Source organism: Mustela nigripes, chromosome 12, assembly GCF_022355385.1.
Source record: "Mustela nigripes isolate SB6536 chromosome 12, MUSNIG.SB6536, whole genome shotgun sequence".
Classification (NCBI taxonomy): domain Eukaryota; kingdom Metazoa; phylum Chordata; class Mammalia; order Carnivora; family Mustelidae; genus Mustela; species Mustela nigripes.
Window position 1 is genome coordinate 147,947,301 of NC_081568.1, and position 17,688 is coordinate 147,964,988.

Genomic DNA, 17,688 nt, shown 5'->3' on the forward strand with positions numbered 1-17,688 from the left:
TGGGGTCTGCTGTCTGCTGTCTGCTTCCTGAATGTAGGGCACCTGCCCCAGCACAGGGATGGTTCAGGGCATGGACTAGATTCAAGGGTCAATCCCTAGCAAAAACTCACTACCCACGACCCCAGCTGTTCTGCCGAGCAGGGCACTTGGGGCACAGCCTTCCAAATTGGGCAGGATGAGCCACTGTTCCCAGGGGTAAAGGACACTGAGTTGGGAGGCGTCAGAGTCTCTCCTGTGCCCCAAACTCTATGACAATGAACGGCAGTGAGGCTTGCCATGTGCGTAGCTAAGTGCCTATCCATTAGCACTCAGAGCCTCAAAGACTCTGACGTCTCTGATTTCTACTCTAATATGGGGTTTGGTGAGGACTTGCATGATGCCAGGAGATGTCTTCAGGTGGGGGTCCCAGCTGACACCAGAGAGCATTCTCTCTGCTGGATACCCTCCCCCATCGTGCCCAGGTGTGGGTCAGTGGGGGCTTCTGGCTTGACCAGGTCTAACCTAGAAAAGAGACCCACTGGGATTTCCAGACCTACCAGGACATCCCCCATGAGAGGGACTGGGGAGCATTAAGAATGATGGCATGCAGAACTTTCCAGGGGGGCCCAGGCATAGGATGTGGATCCATGAGCTGGGGCTGCCCCAAGGGGATGGCTGGGAGAACTGAGGAGCCGGCAGCCCGCCAGACAGGGCCCGGTATCCTTGGGACGGTCCTGAGCAGTTTCCACGTCCCCGCTTTGTGACCGCGGATCGCTGCTTGTCAGTGGAACTCTAAGGTACCCCGAGCCCAGGTACCATACCTTCTAGTTTTTCAAGGGATGCCAGAAGTCTCGACTTCCAGGTATGATCATTCTCGGGCCTAAAACCCTGCAGCGAGCCACATGGAGTGCTCTGGTGTTTGGAGGGAGCTCCTGGGCTGCTTGTCAGATCTCAAGCCTGTGGCAATCAAGGTGTCACCACAGGGCCCCAGACTGGAGTGGGCACCTCCGACATGAACCAGAATCAGCACCACCACAGCCCTGGCTCAAACCTCTCTCTTCAGGAGGGAAGGAAACCCACTCCTCCCTGAGGGCTCCTAGCCCTCCGGAACACCGCAGTCCCTTGTTGAAGAACAGTGCCCAGACTCTTCGACTCCTCTGCTGCCAAGTCCCACTCAGGCTGGGAGCCAGCAGCAGCCCCTGGAAGTGCCACTGTTTTCCTGGGGAGGTCAGCACCACCCAGGAGCGAGGCTGAGTTTGCTTCCTGTCTGGGGCTGGCTGCCACCCCCTGGGGATGGGTTCCTCAGGGAAGACAGGGCTGGGAGAGAAGCAAGCCAGCTGGGAATGGGGTTGGATCAAGGGCCAGGCAGAACCTTCTGGACTGGGGCGGAGGGGGGGCGGGTAAGGCCATGTTACATACCATTGCCTTTGTCTGAGCGTTGTGGATGGCTGTTGACAGCGTTGGGGACTCCATGGGTGGCCCAGCGCGTGTGGGCAATGCCGAAGTGGGTCTCAAACTCCACCTTTAAGTCCATGCTGTCTTGTTCTAGATCAAGGGAAAGAAGGCGTTGACACAATACCGTAGTTAGGGGGAGGCGACGTCATTATATGCACGGGCCTCAACTACATAGAAAGCTACGTCCCACCTTCCACTTCGAGGGCCCCACTCTGGGGATTTCTGCCAGATCCCTGCTGCGGTTTACTCAGTCCTTACCAGTAACCTAACTCACTAACCAAAATGAGCTTCTTGGGAAAAAATAAAAAGGATCGCCATGATCAAGGAAATAGCAGTATCATCTGCCAGAAAAATGAAAATAAATATGTAAGTGCTGAATTTTTTTTAATATGCTCATGCCCCACCTCCTAAAAAAAAAACAAAAAACAACCCATCCCACACCCTGAGAAACACAGTTTTACCATGTGGGCTGAATCCCCCTTCTGTTTACCTGCACTTGGATGAGCTCCTATTTTTAGTCTTGGGTATTGCTGGCATAAAAGGTTTTTAACTGACCCATAAGGCCTTTATCGCTCTGACCGGGCCTGTGGTCCACTTACTATAAAGTTCCTCATCAAGCGCCTTGACATTCCCTCTTTTCTTGACCAGCTGGATATATCGTTCTTTGACTTCGTTATTATGTCCATCGATGGCCACACCTGTGGTACACACACAATTTCTTTCTTTCTTTTTTTTTTTTTTTTGGTATTGGCATTGAAGTTGTGTCTCCCACACCTCATTACAGAGTACGACCCTAGGAGAGGGCTGCAGAGCTCTGTGGACTTATCATTTCTTGTTTGCCAGGCGGGTAGCCTGGAAGAAAACTAGACAGTGTTGAGGATGTCGACTTGCAAAGAAGAGGCTGTGGAAACCTAGCGCGGGTCTAATCAGGGTGCAGCCCCGGAGGGCTGCCTGTGAGGGAGGCCCTTCCAGGGCCACCACAGAAGGCAGTGGGCTCACCGGAGGGCCTTCATCATGCTGTGCACTGGGCCCTGTGCTTTGGCTGGTGTCCCCCTTGCAACAGCATTCCTACAATCCTTCGTTTGACTCACTTTCCATTAAGAATGAACAGAAGCATAAAATGATCTGGCTCTCCCTTTTTCCCCAGGCTGCTTACTTGAAAATGGGAAGCAGACTAACTACCCTCACAGAAGTGTGCAGCCACTGAGAAAGACCATCAGGCGATCCAATCTTTATAGCAACAATGTCCACAATAGCCGAACCTAGATGTCCATCAACAGGTGAACGGATAAAGAAGATGTGGTATATATACACAATGGAATACTATGCAGCCATCAAAAGAAATGAAATCTTGTCATTTGCAACAAGTGAATGGAACTAGAGGGTATTATGCTGAGCAAAATAAAGTCAATCAGAGAAAGACAACTATCATATGATCTCACTGATATGAGGAATTTGAGAGGCAGGAAGGAAAAAATGAAACAAGATGGGATTGGGAGGGGAGACAAACCATAAGAGACGCTTAACCTCACAAAACAAACTGAGGGTTGCTGCGGGGGCAGGGAGAGGGTGGTGGGGTAATGGACACTGGGGAGGGTATGTGCTATGGTGAGTGCTGTGAAGTGTGTAAGCCTGACGATTCATAGACCTGTACCCCTGGGACAAATAATACCTTATGTTTTAATTTTAAAAAAAGAAAAAAAGACCACTGGAAGAGTTTGGGATAATAGACAATGCAGTAGAGAGATGAAAACAGGACATCAAATTATAATTCTATAACAATAATCAGGTAAAAACAAAAAATACCTATGCACGACAACCCCTGCCACCCGCCCCCAGACCACCCTAACCTAACATAGGCCCAGCAGTGACCAAGACAGGGACGCAAAGATATTGACGGGAGGGCTTTGGGTGGAGTTTTCTTTCTTTTTTTTTTCACTGTTATTTCTTCTTTCTACTTTTCTCTAGTTTTTGAGTTAAATAAACAAATGCGCTGTGTACACCGTAACAGCCTGTAGGACCTACCCGCGGAGTCGTAGCCTCTGTACTCAAGCCTCTGCAGGCCCTTAATGAGGGTCTCGAAAATCTCCTTCCTCGTCCGGGGCACTCTGTAGTTCATGTATGCGAAGATTCCTGTGAAAAGAGAGGAAAACCACACGTCTATCAATCAGCTGGTCAGTGTTTGGGTAAAAAAACAGCTCTGGGGACCCAGGCACGGTGGCATGGCCTGACAGCTTCCTGGTTGCACGCGTGGCCTTCCCCTGACATATCCAAGAGCCATGCTCCCCGCCTGCTTCGGGACGCACCTGGCTCACAGCCCAGCCCATGACAAGAAGTCTCAGGAGGCATGTAAAGAACACATCAGACACCTTGGCCTGACAGTTCCCCCGCAGAGAATTTCTCCTATAGCTGTACTTTGTGACACGGCTTTCATTTAGAATAGCAAAGATCAGGGGTGCCTGGGTGGCTCAGTAGGTTAAGTGCCTGCTTTAGGCTCAGGTCATGATCTCAGGGTCCTGGATCGAGTCCCGTATCAGGCTCCCTGATCCACGATGAACCTGCTTCTCTTTTTCCTTCTGCTGTTCCCTCTGCTTGTGTGCTCTCACTCTCTCTCCTTCTCTCACAAATAAATAAACAAAATCTTTAAAAATATATATAACAGCAAAGATCAGCAAAACCTCCTGGCCACTTGGGAACGTCTGGAGTCCTCGTCTATGTGGACCTCTTGATCTGCACAGAACAGAACTGGGAAGAGTCCTCCTACAGCAGGTGAAACAGGGACTGAGACCTCAACACCTTTTTCCCACTTGCCCCTGTAGCCTGGAGCTTTAGCATCAATAAATGTTGCTTTTACAGTAGCAAAAATAAAACCACCTGTTGGCCTGCAGGGAATCCCTATCTTCAAGATAGATCTGCATGCCCAGAAGACTTTATGTGGCTGTATTTCTGTATTTGTATTTCAAAATACTATTTTCCCAAAAAGGGAGGAACAGTCGCCCTGTTGGTGTTCTCCCCAAACTCCTTTGCCCTGAGACTATGGACCCCTGGTCTGTCTCTGTCCCACCCTGCAAGCTCCTTATCCTGGCATCCCTCTTTCCTTTTGTCCACCCTGCCCCATTGAGGGGAATCTAACCTCCTCAAAGCTCAGCTCCCACCACCTCCCAGGACTGGCTCATCCCTCCCAGGCCCCCACCGGGAGTGCTCCCTGCTCTGGGCCACCCCTGTGCCCGCGCATCTTGGAATACCTTCATCCCCCGGTAAGAACACAGGCTGGCACATCTATCTTTATACTTCTCACTATGTCTTGGCAAACCGTCCTTGTTCAATAAACGTATGTGGAGTAGAGTGACTGTAAATCTACTTTATTCAGGGAAGCAAGAGTATAGATCGTGAAGAATTCTGGCCTTCAGGAATATTCATAGTAACTCATCTTACTGAGGACTCACTACGTGCCAGGCACTCTGCCAAGCATTCCCACACGGATGTCAATCAAAGCTCCCATCAGTCCCTTTCTGGACCAGGAGCCCGGGAGGCTGTGACTTGACCTCAGGACTTAAAATGCCCTAACCACTGGGAAGTGTTGCCTCAGGGATGAATGAGATGAAAAGGCCTATTTCCCTAATTTAACTTTAATTTTAAATTTTCTCGGGATGACACAAAGGTCTAACCAAGATTAAAACTTTGCCAGGTATCTGCACCCTCACGTTGACTGCACCATTATTTGCCATAGCCAAGGCATGGAAACAAGTGAAGTGTCCAACCATAGATGAATAGATCGAAAAATTATGGTATATATTTACAATGGACTATTCCTCGGCTGCAAAAAAAGAAGGAAATCCTGCCATTTGCAGCAACGCGGATGGAACTGGAGGGCATTAGGCTAAGCGAAGTAAGTCAGACAGAGCAAGATCAATACTGTATCATCTCATATGAGGAGTCTAAAAAAATCTCAAACTCATAGATACAGAGATCAGATTGGTGGTTGGCAGAAGCTGGGGTAGGGGGAGGCGGCATGGAGCAGGAGATGGGGGACCCTGGTAAAGATGGTCAAAACATACAAACTTCCAGTTATAAGGTAAGTAAGTCCAGGAGATGTAATGGATGGTGTGGTGACTTCAGTTAATAATGCTCTATTGTATATCTGAAAGTTGCTAAAAGAGTAGCTCTTTAAAGTCCTCCTCACAAGGAAAAAGTGTTAACTATATGAGGGGATGGATGTTCACTAATCTTTATTTCCCCCCATGGGGATTTGTTTTATTTTATTTTTTTAAATTGACATACAATGTATTATTTGTTTCAGGGGTGCAGGTCTGTGATTCATTAGTCTTACACAATACACAGCTCTCTGCAACACACTGTCCCTCACTGTCCCCAATGTCCGTCACCCAGCCATCCCATCCCTCCCACCCACCCCCGATGTTTACTAATCTTACTGCAGCAATTGCTTCACAAACACACATAAACCAAATCACTTGGTACACCTGAAACGTATGCGATGATACACATCTAATCTATCTCAATAAAACTGGGAGGGGGCGAATGCCAGAGAGGACCCTCAGAAAGGACAACCTTCCTAAGGGAAACTGAAGGCTGAGCCCAATTATACACAAAACCTCCTGTAAAATCTCCAGTCATGAAAAAGATTAGATTCAAGCCCATCCAATGTTTCTGAATGAGTGATTCGACATCACTTAAAGGGATGTGATCATGGTCACAGCAGACAAATGTTAAACTGGCTAGAATTCATTCTAGAAGTAGTCAAAAGCAAGGCAATAAAACTAAACACTGCTAAAAATGATATTTTGCATGTTTATGTCCTGTATGTGTTACTTTACATGGGCTATATTTGCACTCAAGTATGAAAGTGCAGAATCTCTATATAAAAACATGCACCCTGTGCTTTCTGACCCGGGACAGATGCTTTCTTTTTAACCCAGCTGAGGATAATTTTGGCAGTCAGCTATTTTTGTGTTCCTGGCTGACTCGAGGTCAGGTGAGAGTCGCTGAGTCTGAGGTCTTATGTGCAATTTAGGCATACCCCCCTCGCCCCTCTTGGGTGAAGGAGCTGAGCGTCTGTGTCACACAGGAGCTCACACTACATACCCTGCCCTTCGGACCTCAACACGTCTGGGCAGAGGACATATTTTTGTCACCATACTCACTAAAAAAACCCCACCAAAACAAACAAACAAAAAAAACAATATCTACCTTCTAATGGAAACATTAAACAATTTTGAGCAGCTCTATTGGGCTCTAAGTCCCATACTGTAATACTTCCCCATTTAAAGTGTATAATTCAATGGTTTTCAGGACAGTTGGCCCTTAAAGAACACGGGATTGAACTGCCCAGGACCACCTTTTTTCTTTTTTTTAATAACTACAGTACTATACTGTAAATATATTTCTCTTCCTTATTTCCTCCCTTCCTTTCTCTCTTTCTTTTATTCCTCCTTCCTTTTTTTTTAAGATTTGTTTATTTATTTGACACAGAAAGAGAACACAAGTGGGAAGGGGGCAGCAGGCAGAGGGAGAGGGAGAAGCGGGCTCCCCGCTGAGCAGGGAGCCCAATGAGGAGCTTGATCCCAGGACCCCTGGGATCATGACCAGAGCTGAAGGTAGCCACCCAACAGACTGAGCCACCCAGGCACTCCTCTTCCTTACGATTTTTAAAATAACATTGGCTTTTCTCTAGCTTACTTAATATGAGATATAGTACATGGTCCATTAACACACAGTCTATGTATTAATGCTTCTGGGTAAGGCTTCCACTTGATGGTAGCTAAGTTTTGGGGAATCAGAGTTACACATGAATTTTCAGTGGCATAGGGTGCTGGCACCCCTACCACCCCCATCGTTCAAGGTCAACCCTGTGTTCTCAGAGTCGACGGACCACCACTACAATCTAATGTTCGGGTGAAATTTTCATAACGTTAATTATTCTGCAAAAATATCAGAAAGTTCCCCGGGAGGACTCAGGTGAATTCCGGGCACCCTAAATGCCATGTAGGCATGAGAGATCACTGCGTGAAGGGGGGAGCCCCTCACAGGTCATTTTTGGAGTCTTCCCTGGCATCCCAGGAATCCTTCTAGAATTACAGCTGCACCTCACACAGGGGAGCCGACACTGCAGATGACTCAAAGGCCAGATACCAACTCAGGAGAGGTTTGCAATCTGAAATGCTTTCATGAGAGTGCTCCAAGGCGCTGTTTCTGATTCTCCCCTGTGAGTCCCCTTCCTCTGGGCCAAAGTGCACTTATGAAATCCTTCTGTCAGGCCTGGATGCTGCTGGAGGTGCCTCTGGCTCTCAGATCCTGACAGCAGTCTTCTTGGTGGGGAGGTCGGGGTGCTGGTTAAAGTGTCCTTGTCCTCAGGCCCACCAGCTGTGTCCGCACCCAGCCAGGAGGCTCCCAGCCACTCTTGCACAGTTTGGGAGAACCCTGTGGTGAGGGGGGCTGCCAAGGAGTGGTTTTCAAGGTCTTTGCGCAAGAAAGCATGAATCTAATTTCAGCATAAAATCTCCTGCATGCGGACATCTATTCAAGAAAGCTCTTTCATTAACTAAGCGGCATCCCTCTCCTCTCCAGCTCTCTCTTGGCAGGCTTTCCCCTGTACTCTCTAGAGATGAAGGGGGGTGGGAACAAAACCTCAGCATCGACACCAGGATCTTACTATTTTAGAAAAATAAAGAAATGGAGCAAAACTGCTCTCCCGGGCCTTTCTCTCATCATTCACATCAGAATTCCCTCCTGGAATCCCTACCATCGGTAACAAAAGCTACCCCCGAGACTCCATTTTTTACCTATGAGATCAGTTCAAACAGTTCGACGATCCAGCGAGAGCTTAAATTTGCGCACCCCTTCTGGGAGGCAATTGGACAAGCTTTCAGAATTAAAAATGTACACATCTGTGGACCAGAGCAGTTGCTAGGCATGGATCCAACCACTATCCCTGCAGAGGGGAGTGTGTGTGTGCACGAGGACGGTAGCTCAGCTCAGTGCTGTTTGCCGTCCTTGAAGATGGGGGACAGCCTGAGGCTTGGCAGGGACCAGGTAAGTGACAGCAGCACAGCCACATGGCGGGACCACCGTGGGACCACTCTTCCACAGAGAACAAGGTGAGGCTCTGCGTTCTCTTGGAAAGCAAGCTCCAAGATGTGTCAAGGGGAAAAAGCAGCTTGAAGAACATGCCTAAATTATGCAGGGAGGGGTGGGGAGACACAGACAGTATTTCTGGAAGGCCATCCAAGACCCTGGGGTGGGATGAGGGTGCAGTGGTTGCCTCGGAAGAGGGTATTGGATACAGGGCAGAAACTCCCTTTCTACTGCACATGTGCACTTTGTATGGTCACAATATTTTGCCACGTGCCCATATACACTACCTTAGCATGTGCTGCCGCACATGTTAGACATTGGTAGACATGGGATTGTTATTGAGGGCAGTCTGACTTCCCTGACTTCTCTATGGCTCCAGGACCCCACTCACCCAGAAGAACCAGGGGCCACAAGAAGGAGAAAGCCCTATCTGAGCTCCCCTTCCAGCATGTAAAAGGATGGGCCCAAGGTCCCCCAAGGGTCCTCCCGCTCATGGGGTTTGGGAGACACCAAGCAGCAGGTGCACGTGGCACCCAGGAAGCCAGTTCTTTCAGAACCTTATCTCGTCAGATCCTCCCCGGGTCTGGGGCCAAGGCTGCCGTTCCTGCGAACAGACAGGGCCCCTGTCTGGCTCCAAGGCCAAAGATCTGAGTAAGACACAGTGGGTCTATGTGAGAGATTGTAGGGCATCTCCCTGTTGCCTCCCCACCAAAATCAGTGTAAACTCTGCCTTACAATCCTACCCCAAGGAGTGAGAAATACCTCACATAGAGAGAGACAGCTTACATCTATAGACAGATGCCCACCTCATCCCTGATGGGAAGACCTCTGACTGCCCTCCCCCCACCATAGGGCCCAGGGTCATGGTGACATCAGGAAGCTCCTCTAGGCCCCCACCAGACATTGCTGATTCCGACTCCACTTTATCTGCCCATCCAGGCCGTGGCAATGACAGCAAGTCTGCCCCCCTGCTCCTCATATCCCTCCCTCCCTTGCACAGGCAGGTTGGTGAAATCCCAGAAATGTCTTGCCTTGGGACAGAGACTGTTGTGGCCTAACCAGCCCAGCTCAGCACATGTCCCATGCCCACACCCCACCCCGGCATCCAGAGTTTCCAAAGAGCTTTTCAGGGCCCTACTCTTAAATCTGAGGGGGAAGTGAGGGAGCAAAATGTCTAGAGGGAGAAAAGTCGAGATAAACTCCAGAAAAGGCTCCAGATGGGATGCAGGATGGAGACTAGCCCTTTGAAAGGGGACTGTGGCCCTTTCTGCCTGGCTCATCTTGAGGATCTGGGGGATTCTAGCACTCCCTCTGCAAAAGGGCTTGAGTGATTGTACAGGTGACTCAGGACCAAAGGCACCAAGACAAGGTCCTTCCACACACACAAGGGACGCTCAACCTCCAAGTGACAGATAATCCCCGGACACAGGGCCAGAACTAGGAGCAGTGAACTCCTGGAATCTTTCTAACCCCTGGAATGCCTGGGGTGGTGGGGAGGGGAGCAGGGGCTGCCTGAGGCCTAGAGGACAGGGGAAGAGGTCAAATTCACAGTGGGCAGGCTGGGGTCTGTATTCTGAAAATGTGGCTGTAGTTTTGGAAAATCTGTCCCTCCCTCCGAGCATCAGCTTCACAATGAAAGCCCTGTCCTCACTGTGAATGGGGGGTGGGGGGAGACAGTCCTGGGCAGAGATCCAGCCTGCGCCCCACTGGGGTGAGGACTCAGCCCCTGGGTCCACATCACCAGACAGCAAGACTGGGACCACCCCTTCCCCAGACCAAGGGTGATCCTTCCACCACCATCCCATGCTTCTCAGCATTGAAGGAGCTGACCTCCTTAGCCCTCGAGCCTAGGTCAAATTAGACTCTAGTCCAATTTTCAAGTAGGGTCACTCCCCACCCAGACAAAAGATGTGCATGCCAGTTGAACTTCTGTCTCAGAAAATTCCCGTGTGTGTGTGTGTGTGTTTGTGAGCGTGTGTCTATGTGTGTGTGTCTGAGTGTCAGGGGCGTGTGTGAGTGAGCATGTTGGTGTGCATCAATACATATGAGTACGTGTGGTGTGGGGATGTGTAGGAGTGTGAATGTGTTTGAGCATTGGATATGTGTGAGTTTGAGTGTTGAGTACATGCGATTATGAGTGTGAGCGTGAGCATGTATGAGTGTGAGAAAGTGTTTGAGGGTTGGGTGTGCGTATGTGGTGTGCTAGGAAATAGGACAGGCCTACTCTCTTGAGTGAGGCCCCAGGTCGGGGAGCCCACTGAGCTGTGGCCTCTCTGGGCAACACCATCTTGATGAAATGGGGACAATTGTGGCCACCTCCTCACAGAAGTGAGAGCAAAGGCAGAGATCCCACGCCAAGGTTCTCACAGTAAAGATATGGGGATCAGGGGCACCTGGGTGGCTCAGTGGGTTAAAGCCTCTACCTTCGGCTCAGGTCATGGTCCCAGGGTCCTAGGATCGAGCCCCGCATCGGGCTCCCTGCTCAGCAGGGAGCCTGCTTCCTCCTCTCTCTCTATCTGCCTGTCTCTCTGCCTACTTATAATCTGTCAAACAAATAAATAAAATTATAAAAAAAAAAAAAAAGAGGGGCGCCTGGGTGGCTCAGTGGGTTGAGCCGCTGCCTTCGGCTCAGGTCATGATCTCAGGGTCCTGGAATCGAGTCCCGCATCGGGCTCTCTGCTCAGCAGGGAGCCTGCTTCCTTCTCTCTCTCTCTGCCTGCCTCTCAGTGTACTTGTGGTTTCTCTCTGTCAGATAAATAAATAAAATCTTTAAAAAAATAAAATAAAATAAAATAAATAAATATTTATTTGTGAATTTTATCTCTTCCCCTGTCCTCTAGGCTCAGGGTCAGGACAGCCTCTCCCTGCCTCTGGTCTCACTGGGACTCCATGGGTTAAAGTTACCCCACCACAGGAATCCCTGTGATAACAGGAGACTCAGCTTCCTGCAGTAAACGTGTTGGCATTTCTATTTTTAATAAAAAAAAGTTCTTGGTGTCCCTGTCATTTTAGGATTTCATGAAGAGCAAAGGGAGAAGCAACATATACTCCAAAGTGTACTAAAAAATACTTTAAATGAAGTGTAAGTCTTGTTTAAGCTGCCAAAATTTGGCTATAAAAAATGATCAGATGATCAGATGAAAATTCTTTATTTTCACATCAGATAATCTCCCAGAAGTTTCTCTTTAGGGTGTTTGTTGCCTCGAATCCATCTTCCTTTATAAGCAAATTTCAAGAAATATAAAAACAATCTTTCAATTTAAAAGTACTGCCTACTTGTGTTACGTCACAAAATTTCCAGAAGGTTCTTGTGAACTTGGGAAACCCCTGATGAATAAGACTGAGGGAGGAGTGGTGTGATGATGGGCAGGAGGAGGGGGACATGGGGGGATCACTTCCAGTGCTGAGCCCCTTTCCAGCTGGTTTCTGCGAAGCCCTCTGTCTGAATGCCCAGGGGAGTCCTGCTGGCAGGATCTGAGCTCCCGAGAGCCAACCGCATTCATCTCTTCTCAACTCCTTGCTTAGGGACCTCACACTCACACTGACGACCTGAAATTAGCCATCGCGAGCCGCTTGTCAAACATTTATCTGCACATCCCCAAGCAGGGGTTCTGTTTTGTAAGGTTCTTATAGCTTGGAGAGGTAGCAAGGCAAGTGACCTGACCCCAGAGTCTATGTCCCATCAACTCCAGCTTAGTCCCTTCTGTGGCATCCATCCATGAACTGGACCATTGTAGGGAGGAAAGGGGTGTCAAATATGATGGGGTTCCCTGTGCAGGAAGAAGTTTGGGGCAAAAGGGTGAGTTTTCTCCCATGTCATGTAATCTCCCTGGAAGTCTAAAATGAGAGACAGGCCCCCTAAGCACATGACAAGCTTTTGTGAAGACTGCCATGCAAGTGAATAGACCGTGTGTGTGTGTATCCCAGCCCCCCTTGATTCTGAGGGATAAAACCATGTCTGCTTCTTGCAGGGAAGAGATGAGTGGGAAGACTTAGAAGACATGGAGGGAGGGCAAGATGGAGTGAGTGCTGTATTTATATGACACAAGACCTGACTTCTAGAAAAGCTGTGAAAACTATTTGGTCGAACTGGGTTTGTGGTGCATGCTGGTGAAGAGAGAGTCTTTAACTGATGCCTACACTCACCTTCTGACTGTGGTGGGTCCAGTCTGCAAGTCCTGGGACCTGGGGACTTGGGTGTGCACATAGGGCACAGAGGGGATACCAATGGCCCTCAACTCAACATCCTTTTGGCCATATCCTGATGTCTGGGATTAGCAACACTGGGCGATTCTTGGGGAAGACACCTAAAAGCCAGAGCCCAACTATAGCAGGGTACATAATGGCCCTCAAAGACATCAGGTCCTAACCCTAGATTCTGTAAAAATATGTATATGGAAGAAGGTCTTTACAGATGCAGTTAAGTGAAAAATCTGGAGATGGGAGATTCTCCTGGATTATCCAGGTGAGCCCTAGATGCAATCACAAGTCTTATAAAAGGGAGGCAGAGGAAGATCTGACATGGAATGGGGGAAGGCGATGGGACCACAGAGGCACATAACGAAATAAGGAGACACACAGCCAAGGAATCCTGGCAGCCGTCACAAGCTGAAAGCAACAAGGAACAGATTCTTCTGTAGGGCATCCAGGAGAAAGAAAGGGCATCTAGGCCCCTTCTGACACTTTGATCTCGGCTCTGTCAAACTGACTTTTGGACTTCTGCTCTTCAAAACTGTGAGAAAATAAATTCACGTTGTTTTATACCAGCAACTTTGTGGTAATATCTTGCTGGCGGCCACTACTACACCAACTAAGACAAAAGGCAATGCATTCAAAGTGAGGGTTTTCGCTTCTACTAAGAACCAAGAATCTGTTCCTTCTCCAGAGCCAGCTTCACCCCCCGCCTCAAAGATGACTCAATGCAGTAAGTCGTAAAGGATAGGGAATCCTGAAGAATTCATGGACCAGAAGTGCAAGCCTCCTTGCCCAGTGTCCACGCATGCGCAGTCCCTGCTACCGTGCTCTTAAGACAGCCTGTGTCTTTAGCTGGACGCACCTGTCCCTCCCTGGCCCTCCTGCTTTCACTTCTCTCTCTGGAGCTCGTACTTGAGGCCAGGCTCTTGTGGCCCCGTTCCTGGCAAAGTCAGGGCTCCCCGCCTCGGCGATGCTGGGGTCTCAAGCTCAAACTGCACACAGGCCATCCTGTAATGTCAGTGAGTAAGGGACCTGAGCAGGAGAACCCGGGAAGCCTGCACCCATCATCCCAGGGGCCACGGTGCACTCTGCAGATGGATACACTCAGCAGTGCTCACCTTCTTCTTCTTCTTCTTTTTTTTTTTTTTCTTTCAAGAGAAGCTGAAAATCCCACCTCCTAATGTAAAATCTCCTGATTATGTCATTTGGTGGCTGTAAGAAATAGTTTGAGCCCTGGGTACCACACAGAAGGACGGGCACCCACTGTCTGGCACAGGTCCCAGGGTTCTCCCCGTCTGACAGCGTTTACCTAATGGGTTATCCCACCCCTGCTTGGTGACCACCTCTGCACCCCCTCTCTGACTTCTGGACCCTTCTCTGAGGGCAGGATCATGCCCCAGAGGCCCCAGGTTCTGACAAACACAGGACCTCTCCAGAAGCGGTCAGTCACTACTGAATGAGTGAAGAAGGAAGGAGAGAAGGAAAGTCAGCAAAATACCAGCAACTCTCAGATGTCAACAAAATCACCTCTGAGGGTCTGTGTCCCTCTGCTGTGCCCTCAGTGTGCTTGGAACTCTGAGCATCAACTGCTTAGTGTGCAGAGGTTCAGCTAGGACTGGGTCCGGCTTTCTGTAGGAGACCCGGGGAAGATGAGGGGGAGACTGGTCATTCTTAGCAACCGTTGGCCCATGTCAGACCTCAGCCCTGGAGACTCCATCTCTGAGGAGGCTTCCAAGTGGCAGATCACAGTGGGGCGAACACCAGCCCAGAAAGAAGGCCTAAAACAACCCCTCCTGGACAGAGGTGGGCACAGACCTCTTCACGCCTCAGTGTTCCTGCACGGAAAGCGACAAGTAGCTCATTCCAGGAGCATCTTTGCAATTTCCACCCTATCCTTGCACCCAGTATGCAACCATTTCCTTAGTATTTTTCTAGAAAAGTGACGAAGTTTCTGAAAGCCTAAATAAATGCACTACAAAAAGACACAGCCATGAAAAGAAAACCAGTATCACTTGCCATACATGTACAAGCCATCATCTGGGGGAAAAACAAAAAACAAATACCAGAATAACGTGTTTAATTCTAGCCAGCTGCTGCTGTTGAGGTCTGAGCTCGGGACAATGTCCTCCTTGCAAGGAGTGCCTGGCAAGTGTAAGAGAGCTGTAAAAGACATCTTAGCACCCAGCTGAGACTTTCTCCTGGCTACTTGAAAAGGAAACAACTTTCCCATGTGGGAGTTGCACATGGCTCCCTGCCTTCACCGGGGTGTGCAGGGTGGGATCTGCTTGGAGGTGTGGGGGGCTAGGTAGTTACAGCCCAAAGCTCATCATTTCCTTAGGGGACAAAACATGTGCTGTCCCTTAAGAAAGCAGAACAAAACCCCAGATCAGGAGAGTTTGAGTCCATCTCTCTCCACTAGGCTCAAAGCACTGCAGAGAAAGCTGGATGCAGGTAGGAAGCAGGAAAGAAGGCTGGGGTGCTGGTGGAGGTGGGGCACAGGAGGGCATCTGAGAAGAGGAAGGAGGGAGGGTACCAGGGCCAGAGGGGCAGACCCTCCCAGAGCAAAGGTCTTAGTCCACCAGTCTGGCTCTAAGACCTCCCATCAAGGGCCTTGAATGCCGCACGGAGGGGTTTAGAACCCAAAGGGCTCTGGCAAAACCTCCACCTTTACCTCCTCTCTCTGCCCAGAAACACCCACAGGCGCCCTGAGATTTTTGCAGAAGGTTCAAGAATTTAAATTGATGCCTGCTTGGGCTGGGGGAGGCTGCATCCCAAAGCCAGCTGCGGATCCTTGGTAAGACGTTCGTTTTCACTTTCAGGAGCGACTGGCCTCAGAAACAAGGCCTGTATAGATCTTGGCCCAGGGCTGACCGCTGGCACATCCCACCCCACAGCCCTAGGCGAACTCAGACAGAGGCCTTTCATGGCTTCAAAAGTTCCACCAGGTCCTCCAGCCACAGGAGGCTGGAATGGGTAACTGAATCCTACTCAAGCTAAAAAAAAAAAAAAAAAAAAAAAAAAAAAAGGCACAGTGACCTTTTGTCCCAGCAGAAGTTCCCCGCCGGCCCTCTCCCCAGCCAGCGGAGGCGGCCCAGCCAGGAGAGTAAGGAATTGCAGATGTGCGCGAAGGGCGGCAGCCGCCCTCCCCACCGCCCAGCCGCCCAGCCGTCTCCCGGGACAGCACCGTGTCGCCACGGTGTTCAGGACGCCCGAGCCCAGCCCTGCTCCTCATCCTGGATTCCCTCTCCCAGCTTCGCTCGAGGCTGCCTCTTCCCCAAGCCTCGCCGAGAGCCCTTTCAGCCAAGAGGCGGCAACACGGAATCAACCCTTCCAGGGACAGAGGTTCATTTTGGGACGCGAGGAGAACGCATAGGCCCTTCCCGAGGGCACGAGGGCTGCTCCCGACGCCACTGGGGCGAGTCCCGCGGGCTGCCCGGAGGGTGCAGCTGGGGCCGGCTCTCCTCGGAGGGGGCGGTAGGGTGAAAGCCGGGCTAGGCACTCCGCGCCCAGGATGCGTGAGCTTGCGCGTGGCCGCCTTTGTGGGCGACTTGGGGGCGCTTTCCGTACTGGACATGGGATGGGGGGTATGAACACTTCTGTATTGTGAAGGTCCAGGCCCGGGACAGGACCAGTTCTGGCTCCTCTGGAGGGGGCTGGGCCGGGTCGTCCTGACCAAGTCCCGGACCGAGGGTGGACAGTCTCCTCTCCCACACCTCCCAGGAACAGCCACTCGGGGACCGGGGACAGGAGGGGACAGGCCCGGACGGTGATAGCCCCTAGTTCTAGGACGGGGGCAGATCGATGTCCCCGTCCCGCACCACCTCCGTGTCCCCGGCGCCCCGTTCTCGGCTCCAGGCGCCGAGAGGCTGGGGAGCGCGGAAGGCGCGCCCACCACACTCACCGCACATCGTGGCTGCTGCTCGTGCCCTTCGCGGCTCGGAGACTGCACGTTCTGGACACTCGGAATTCCGTGCGCGCCTGGCACTCCGCGGGCCTCCGCTCCCGCCGCCCAGCCTCCGGCCCTTTTAGCGTGGAGCCCTCCGCCAGAGGCGGGGCCGGGGCGGGGCCTCCTCCCGCCTGCCTGCTCCCCATTGGTCCCCGGTTGTCGTGACAACGACGGGAACTGGGCCCCCGGGAGGCAGGGAACCGGGTGAGGGGCGGTTACCGGCTCCCCCGGCGCGCGGGCCTCGGGTCCTGGACGTAGACTGGGGGCGGCAGACGATCTGAGATCAGATCCAGACTCAACACGATCTAGGCGTGGGCCCTTGGGCGGGGGACTGAGTCGCTCTGTGCTTCAGTTTCCCCGTCTGTAAAATGGGATAACAGTGGACCCTCACTACCGGGTCCTGGTGAGGATTAAGACAGTCTGTGTAAGGCACAGAGCACAACGTCACACGCCCTGCGCCTCCCCTGTGCGCCCCTCTCGGTGCAGGGCTCCTCCCAGGGCGCACGGGAGGCTTTCAAGCCTGGCCCTCCTCCCTGTGAAGAGGGAACTCTAGAGCCCCCCGGATAGATGAAAAACTGGGGCCTTTCGAGGTGGAAAGGGGCTTTGCCCTAACGGGGCGGCCAGAAGTGGCAAATTCTGGCAGTGGCAAAAGTCGAACCCAGGATTTACTGGAGAGATGGAACTGGAAGGCGGGGATTCCCCAGGCCGTGAGTGCAAAATGGGGCGACCCGGGGAGCCGCCCCCGCCCTGAGCCTCGCTGGCCCGTCTGTCCTCAGCGCACTGGCCCGCGCCAGCCAGGGGCTTCTTCGCCCGCCCACGATCCTGGAGCCCGAACCCGGCCCCCCGGTGAGTCACTGGGACCCGCGTTCCTCCGCCCTGGTTACTGGCCGTGTTCTCCCCTCCCTTCTGCTCTCCGGGCCTCGGTCTCCCGAGGAAGGTCACGAGAACTGGCCCAACATTTGCGTACTTTGAAGCCATCTGGTGTTTTTTATTTTACTTAAAAAAAAAAAAAAATCTTGAAA

General features: G+C 51.2%; 1 protein-coding gene across 1 annotated transcript in view; it reads right to left on the minus strand.

Annotated features, from left to right (window-relative positions):
• The window catches only part of GFPT2 (glutamine-fructose-6-phosphate transaminase 2), a 42,411-nt gene extending 25,682 nt beyond the window's left edge, over positions 1-16,729 (minus strand). Inside the window, exons 1-4 of the mRNA XM_059416199.1 lie at positions 16,622-16,729; positions 3,460-3,567; positions 2,034-2,132; positions 1,399-1,524 (exon numbers count right to left, since the gene is read on the minus strand). Coding sequence (XP_059272182.1) covers positions 1,399-1,524; positions 2,034-2,132; positions 3,460-3,567; positions 16,622-16,628 — 340 coding nt within the window. The 5' untranslated portion in view covers positions 16,629-16,729. The remainder of the gene's footprint in view (positions 1-1,398; positions 1,525-2,033; positions 2,133-3,459; positions 3,568-16,621) is intronic.
• Positions 16,730-17,688: the final 959 nt, after the last annotated feature.